Here is an 8,005-nt window from a genome sequence, read left to right as displayed (position 1 = left end):
CTCCCCGCGCCTTCAGCCCTTCGCAGCTAGATGGCTGCCAGCCCCTCCCTCGTGCACTTTTGAAAGTGACGAGTTGTTACCGGACTGAGAAGAGCCATAGTTTACTGATCACTGGCCACCCATCAGGCCTGGCCTAAGCCCTTTGATGAGTTGTGGCCTTCCCGACCCTGGCGGGGCGGGGTGGGGTGGGCGGAGCCGGGGATGGAGGTGTCATTCTCTGCATTTCACAAAATCTGAGGCTGGGAGGCGGACTGATTTCCGGAGAGTTAACAGAGCTGAGCTCAGTAATTCAGAGAGAATTACAGTAATTGAGAGGACCCTTGACACTTGCAGAAGCCACCTGCCAAGACCTGCTCGAGTCCCCGTGTCTGAGAATAAAAGAACAAACAGTTTGTCGTGTCCCCAGGAAGGTGCAGTTGTAAAGCAAAACTGAAACATTAGTGGCCACAGAATAAGCTCTGGTACAGAAAGCACTGCAGAGACCTCTTCGCCTCGACTCCAGTCAGCAGCTCTGGCAGGGGAAGCTGTTTTCCAGAAAGAAACCGGGTTTTGTTCACTTCCCCAGCTTCCTAGGTGTGTGGTAGAGAGGCACAGAGCTGCCGCTGCCTGGGTGCCTCCCTGCACTCCCACTCCTGGAGCCTGGGAGGTTCAGTTCTAGAATTCCTCAGAGGAGATGTCCTCTACATGGAAGGAACTTCCGGGCTAAGCCACAAACAGAGGGTATCAAACTCATGAACTCCTAGACCAGCAGCAAGTGGCCTGAGGAGTGACCAACCTATTTCCCAAACAGGTGGTTTTCGCACAGTGAGAATAAATCAGCACAGGTTCAGGGCACTCTGCTTCAGCTGTCGCTCCTGGCTTTTAGTGACAAGCGGTGGTAGAAGGAAGAAATCTCCTTCTCAGGAATCACCTGTCCCGGCCCACAAGCTGGCCCATTCGCTTCCCTGGCCCTGGCCAAGCAGACTGGCCCGGCCAAGACTTAGAGACACAGCAGGACAGCGAGGGGCCCCATGCCTGTCCAAACGGGGTCTGGCTGCTAGGCCCCCAGACCAAGTGCCCAAACTCTGAGACCCTTCCCGTGGCTCCCGCAGGTGGCTTGGTCTGCTGAGCGGCACGCCTGGCCGCTACTCCGTCGTCAAAACGGATTGGGTTCTACGTGCTTCAGAGCCCACCAGAGGCCGGGGAGGGTCTTTGCTCTGCCTCCTCTGCACTTGAACAAGTGCCTGCCCCTCTTAGGAGGGGGTCCTGTCTCAAGAGGCCCTGAAAGACACACTGGCCGTGCTGTGAGGCCTGGCCACCTCCACCCTCCTCGGCAAATGGAGAGGGGCCAAGGAGGAGAGAGTATAACAGATACCAGAAGCCTCACTTGGGATCATTCCTTTTTGGTTTTGTTTTGTAAACCTTCCTTTTTTTTTTTTTGCGGTACGCGGGCCTCTCACTCTTGTGGCCTCTCCCGCTGTGGAGCACAGGCTCCGGACGCGCAGGCTCAGAGGCCATGGCTCACGGGCCCAGCCGCTCTGCGGCATGTGGGATCTTCCCGGACCGGGACATGAACCCGTGTCCCCTGCGTCAGCAGGCGGACTCTCAACCACTGCGCCACCAGGGAAGCCCATAAACCTGCTTTATAACATGCTACAACTCTCAGACTTCTGTCCTTGGTGTGTTGTTTCAGGAATGAGACTCTCAGTCAAGCCATCTCCGCACAGAAACCCACAGTGGCATAGCCCCTCCCCCTCGCGAGTTTGATGAGCTGCTGGTCACTGGGCTCATCATGCCCCTGGACACACACACACACACACACACACACACAACACAACACTGGGCCGGGCCACTTGGACAGAGACACACAGAAACGGCTGGCAATGGTGCTGAGCCCTTGGATGGCAGTGTCCTGGGGTTCTCGGTCCTGCTGGAGAGACCCATCTGCCCTGGCACTGGCCTTTCTGGGGCTAGTTATGTGGCTTTCCCCGTGGGCTGTCTTTTTTGCTTCTAACTCAGGTACAGCAATCCCATAGTCAAATGTTTGTGGCTACGTGTGCTGAGTGATGGGCTGTGCACGTATGCGCCTGTGTCACCACCACCCTCTGTGAGTTAGAGAGCATTCCCAGCGCCCCAGAGGGCCTGGGAACTGTCCTGCCTCCAGCCCCCGCAGACACCCCAGGCTCATAGCTGTCAAAGTGGGTTGTTTGGCCTGTTCTTGAACGTCACGTAAGTGAGTCGGGCTTCCTTCTGCTCACATGCTGTCTGTGACATGCATCCACAGTATTGGGAGTGGCAGGGAACTTTCCAGCTGGGGAAGGGTCCTGAGGCTGGGAGCATCCTGACCTCTTGTCCTGCTGTGGGCTGGGCAGAAGCTCATGCCTGTGCCCCATCCGCCCAGGGACACCCTGGAGCCTCTGAGCACCTGTGTCTGTGCCCCGTTTGCAGGCTATATACAAAATGGTGTCCTCCGTGATGAAGATGCCGGAGGATGAGTCCACGCCGGAGAAGCGCACGGACAAGATCTTCAGGCAGATGGACACCAACAATGACGGTGGGATCCCTGTGTGTCTGTGCCCCACTGCTGGGAGCAGAGATGTGTTTGGGACCCTTTCCTCCTTCTCTGTAGCTTCTCAGGCCTCACCTGGCCCACCCCTGGCCCTGCCCGGCCAGTGCAGCTGCGCTGAGGGGAGAGCCAGAGTTTGCAGTCGGGGCACTGGGTCAGCATCCTGCCCCATGAGCCATAGTCTCCCTGCTTCTAGAACAGGGAGACCGTAGGCCCGTGGGCATGTCCCGGGGAGAAGAGGCAGCTGTGCCCTTGGCACCCGGGCCCTGGCGGGGTTGGGATCAAGCCTTCCAGGTGGTGGGGGTCCCTTTGCCCCCTGTCATCCCTCCCCCAAACCTCAGTGGCCCCAGGGACTCTGTCGGGATGTGCTGGCCTGCAGCAGCTCTGCCAGGATCTCTGGGCCTACACCGCAGCAGAAGTGGCGTGTCCAGGAGGGGCGGTGGCGACCATACAGTGAGGACGTGCCCTGTGTTTTCTTTTCTGCATTGGCCGTGAGCTTCTGCAGGGTCCCTGCCGGGGAAGGTAGCTATGAAACTGGATGGATCCGCACCTCTTGCCAGTGTTAAGTGCAGTCCCAGAGTCAGGTCTGATTTGCTTTTGAAGGATAAAGGAATGCAGCATTTAGAAAAGAAAAAGAGAAAATACCCCCGGGCTGTGCTGGAGATTAAAAATAAGCTAATGTACAGAAAAGTGCTCCTAAACCCTAAAGTGTGGTTTGCAGATGACGCCAAGGACTGAGCCAGCAGGGGGAGGGGGCAACATGGCTGCAGGCACATCTCCGCAAGGAAACAGTTTTCAAAACATGATCCATCAAATGTAAAACAAGACAGCCTCGTGCCTGGCGTTGCCTTTGGGCCAATTTAAAACATGTCTTCTGCCTTCCAGAGTAGCAGCACAGGCTTTGGGTTCGACAGACCTGCTCCAACCAATCTTGGCTTTTCTGAGCCTCGGTTTACTCCTCTGTGAAATGGGGATAATAATTCAGTCTCTTGTGGTTTTGAGGATTCAGTGAGATAGAGCCAGTAGAGCTCTTAGCACAGCGCCTGGCTCTCCCTCCACCCACCTCTGCCCCGACCCCTCAGGGCCCGCTCTGGGCACCTTCCCAGGGTGTTTGTGGACTTGGGCCTGTGCCCACCGGGACAGAGCTTCTCCTGTGAGCACCGGGATCTGTGCATCCCTGGAGCTCGGAGAGGGGTGGAAGAGGCGATGTTGGAAGAGAGAAGAGTGAAGCTGGGGTGGTCCAGAGCTAGGCCCTCATCCTCCGGGGACTGCCCCACACCTTCCCTGCCCCCCTAGGAAAGCACAGGTGTCACTGAAGCCCTCTCCTGTGACCTGAGCCTGGCCAAGCACCAGGAACACCCTGATGGCTGCAGGACAGACTGTGCTCAGGGACCCCCAGCGCCTTGCCAGCCTCGCTTTCTGCCCGGAGAAGAGGCTGGTGCTTTCAGAAGCTCCTCACCCTGGGCGGTCGGAGCAAAGTCCCCACCGACCATATGAATAGTAACAAAGCCCAGTAATCCCTGTCCATCATCAGAGGGCCCCAGAGGTCTTGTCTTCTGCCGAGGGGGTGGCTGCCCCCTCCCTTCCCAATCCGTCCCTTAGCCTGGGGTTGTTTAGTCTCCCTCGGGGCCAGCCTGTCTGCCCCCGCTGCTGGGGACCCACAGGAGGACGTGTCCCTCTCGGCAGTGGGCAAGCAGGAGGTCCCTGCCTGGCTTCCCGGCGGCAGCTCACTAACTGAGTGCATCCTGCAGGCCAGGCGTGGGCTGACCCCTCAAACACATCCTCCCAATTAACCCTCCCGGTGGCCCTTTGAGATGGGCGTTCCCACGACCCCACCACACAGATGAAGACCCTGGGACGTGGAGAGGTTGGTAGCTTGCCCATGGCTGTGAGCTGTGAGCCCTTTGTGTGCGGGGCACGACCTCAAGCTCCTGCATTCCCTCTACTGCTGTCCTCTGGGGTAAATGGCTCTATTTCATTGTACAGCTGCAGAGCCTCAGACGCAGAGGCAAGCAGTAGGTCCCCACCCAGGCCTGGCCCTCTCGACCCTGGGTTAGTTCTGGTTTAGAGGCAGGTGTCATGTTCTTTCTGGACAAGGCGCATCTTTCTTAAATGAGGCGTGGGGCTATTTCTAGAAGGGTTTGAATTGCCCCACCAGGCACGGTCTGCTACCATACTGGGTACGTCCTTTGAGGTGCCCGGTGCTTTGCAATGAGCACTGAAAGCAAAAAAGCTTTTTCCAGAAATGCTCTGGAAGTGTGTGAAGCCTGGACGCGTCTAGCTTCAGGAGGGCTCAAGACTTGGACCGGAGGAGACGTCCCTGACACAGGAGCTGTCCCCATGCTCTCCTAAGGGTGATGAACTGTGAGTACCGGCTAACTCCCGTTTCTCCCGTCCTCCATCCCACAGGCAAATTGTCCCTGGAAGAATTCATTAAAGGTGCCAAGAGCGACCCATCCATCGTCCGGTTGTTACAGTGTGACCCCAGCAGCGCCAGTCAGTTCTAAGGGGTCGGCGTCTGGACAGTGCAGAGAAACACAGGCTTGTCTTGCCGTTTAAGCTTTGCTTGCAAAAGTGGATGCCTCTTCAATCATTCCTGCTCTCCCGGGGCGGCCAGGCAACACGCATCTGCCGGCTTGGTGGCCACGCCTCCCTCCTCACCTGGCCTCCTCCTGCCCCCTCCCCAGTCCCTCCAGGGCGAACTCCCTGGCATGTGGTTACTCCCAGGGCTCACGGTGTCCTGGCTTCTGGGGCACCTCCCTGCCCGCAGGGAGCCCAGAGGACACCCTGAGGATCCCCGTGGGACTTTCTATGATCGCGCCAAGGCCAGCTGATTGATTTTGTGATCGCAGGAAAAATGGGGACAAGAACAGAGGGAGAGTAGACGGGCAAGCCCTCCCCGTGCATGGCTCCACCCAGCTCGGTTCGTTTTCTCTGACCAAAGCCGCTTGCACGTATATATACTGTGGTCTCCTTTTAATATGTAAGTTATACGTATGGTGAAGTGAAATGTAATGTGTAGGTCCTGTATTTAATGCCTCGATTGCCTTTGAAGCGTGGTTCCCTCGTGGCCTGTGATCCCTCCGAGCCTGGTTATTTTGTGGTATTTATGCCCTCAACCTGCCCTTTTCAAAAGGACGTGCATGCGTGCCCAGGGCCGTGGAGACCCTCCCGTCCGCGTAGTGAACGCAGCCTCTCTGTAAGGTTTGTCCTCCCTGTTGATTGGTCTGGCATTTCCTGTATTAAAATGATCAAATAAACGGCACTGTCTGAGTTTTGTGTGGGATCGGGAGGCCCCGTTGTGCTGCCCCGGCCTCCGTGCTCTCCGTGCTCGGCCTCCGCGCTCTCCGCGCTCTCCGTGCTCTCCGGAACAGGTGCGTTCGGCAGGTCCTGCTGCTCTTTGTAAACTTGGCCCCTTCTGTATCCACGTAGCCGTTACTGTGTCTATAAATCTTGTGCAGACTGTTCTTCAATATCTGTCTAATGCCAAGAAATATTTGTGGAAACGAAAGATGACAGTTCTCGGCAGGTTTGACTGTCAGGCTTCTGCCTGTATCCAACCCCCTCCCCCGGCTCCCCCGCCAACCCCATGGTTAAAAGCAAGGTAGCAGGACCGCACGTCCCCAGCGAGGACCGAGCGGGGGTCAGGGGTACCGGCACGGGGCCATGAGGGCAGGCCTGTTTTCTCAGCCTGTGGCCATCAGGCTGCTGCTGGGCCCAGAAGCAGAAAACCCAGCAGAGGGGGCTTCAACCATAAGGATGTTTCCGCCACGTGGCGAGACTAATGTGGCAGCTGGGGGCGTCGCTAAGGATGCCCAGGTTCCTTCCGCCTCCCCCACCGCCCTGCCCCCGGCCTCACGGGCAGCTTCTGTCCTCGCACTTGAATCCTTGGGGTCCCCGCAGGGCTGTCACCGTGCAGGGCAGTGCAGCCGACACGGGAGCCTTCCACGGGCAGGACGAGAAGCAGCCTGTCCTCTGTTCTTCCTTAAAGGGGAGGAGAACTTTCCAGAATTCTCCTGTGCTCCCTGCCCACCGCTTCTCAGTGCCTTGGCCGGGAGTGTGAGGTGACCATGACTGGCCGGACAGGATGCACCCAGCTGATGAGGGCCCCCTCCCCACAGAGGGCGTGGCGCCGGGAAGCGTGAACAGTATTGGGGTTTTGGTTCCAGCGTCTGGCACATCCACCCATGGGCCACGTGACCTCGCTGAGTCTCACCGGTGGAAGCAGTGCAGCCGGGAGACAGGTGATCAAGGTAAGTGGGCCGAGCGTGTAGCTCGGAGCCTGACCCACAGCAGGCTGTCAGGGACCCTGGCTGTTTTGCTGATTTTAGTAATCTTAATACCTTTTACCACTCCAGGCCTCTGAATAGAAACGGTGAGCCCTTCTGCAAGTGACTTTCCAGCCAGTGGCACTGCCCGAGGCTGGACCTTCGTGGGCGGTGCCAGGGGGAGGGCGGGGTAGGAGGGGGAGGCCGGGTGACCCGGGGGTGGACCCAGCTTGCTACAGAGAAGCAGGATGGTGCCTTGCCAACTCCGCCTGGCCTGGAGGAATCTCCCCTCCCTGAGAGGGGCTTGTATTTTACAAAATGTAAGGAGAACTGGCCAAGGCTAAATCAATAGTGCTTGTTGCCTGTTGAGGAGAGGCGGGGAGTGCTGCAGTACTACTAACAGGGACATTGCCCAGGAATCAGGCACAGATGGGAATGACCGCTGTAGCCAGGGTTCGCCCCAGAAACAGAGCCAAGGGGGTGTCTCCCTCTGTATGCACACATGTATACTGGGGTGGGGCGGGGGGAGAAAGAGAGAAAGATTCATTGCAAGGAATTGGCTCATGAGATTATGGAGGCGTAATGAACACAAGATCTACCAGCTGGAGACCCAGGAGAGCCAACGGCATTAGTTCCAGTCTGGATCTGAAGGCAGGAGACCGACATCCCAGCCCAAGCCCGGCAGGCAGAGGACGAAATCTCCCTGCTCAGTTCAGCCTTTTGTCTAGTCAACCCTCTGGATGAGGCTGCTCACATTGCCGGGGGCGGGAGGGGGGCATTCTGCTTTACTCAGTCTGCTAAGCCAAATGTTCATCTCCCCCAGAAACGCCCTCACAGACACACCCAGAATAATGTTTAACCAACTGTCAGGACACCCACGACCCAGGCGAGTTGACCTAAAATAACCATCCCAAGTGCTTCCACACAAATGTGGAAGATGTGGATCTGGGGGTCAGGGTGGTGCCTTAAGGAGTCTTAGGCGATGAGGAAACCGGCCCAGGGAAGGGCAGGGATGACCCACAGGCCCGTCACTCACTCCGGGGATTCGGCTAACAACCGGCCATGTCCCTCAGGTCCCAGGAACTCAGTGGCAGAATCAGAACTAGTCAGATGATCCTACCCCCCAGACAGTGCCCCTTTCACCATGTGTGTGTGTGTGTGTGTGTGTGTGTGTGTGTGTGTGTGTGTGTGT

The 8,005-nt window shown here is 57.5% G+C and overlaps 1 protein-coding gene across 1 annotated transcript in view; it reads left to right on the top strand.

The window, feature by feature from the left end:
* The window catches only part of HPCAL1 (hippocalcin like 1), a 112,170-nt gene extending 106,365 nt beyond the window's left edge, over nucleotides 1-5,805 (top strand). The window contains exons 4-5 of the mRNA XM_029232661.1: nucleotides 2,428-2,533; nucleotides 4,955-5,805. Of these exons, the coding sequence (XP_029088494.1) occupies nucleotides 2,428-2,533; nucleotides 4,955-5,052 (204 nt within the window). The 3' untranslated portion in view covers nucleotides 5,053-5,805. The remainder of the gene's footprint in view (nucleotides 1-2,427; nucleotides 2,534-4,954) is intronic.
* The last annotated feature ends 2,200 nt before the right edge of the window (nucleotides 5,806-8,005 follow it).

This window comes from Monodon monoceros, unplaced genomic scaffold (genome assembly GCF_005190385.1).
Source record: "Monodon monoceros isolate NGI ecotype Baffin Bay Population unplaced genomic scaffold, NGI_Narwhal_1 Super_Scaffold_19, whole genome shotgun sequence".
Lineage (NCBI taxonomy): Eukaryota > Metazoa > Chordata > Mammalia > Artiodactyla > Monodontidae > Monodon > Monodon monoceros.
This window is presented reverse-complemented; position numbering and strand designations above follow the sequence as displayed.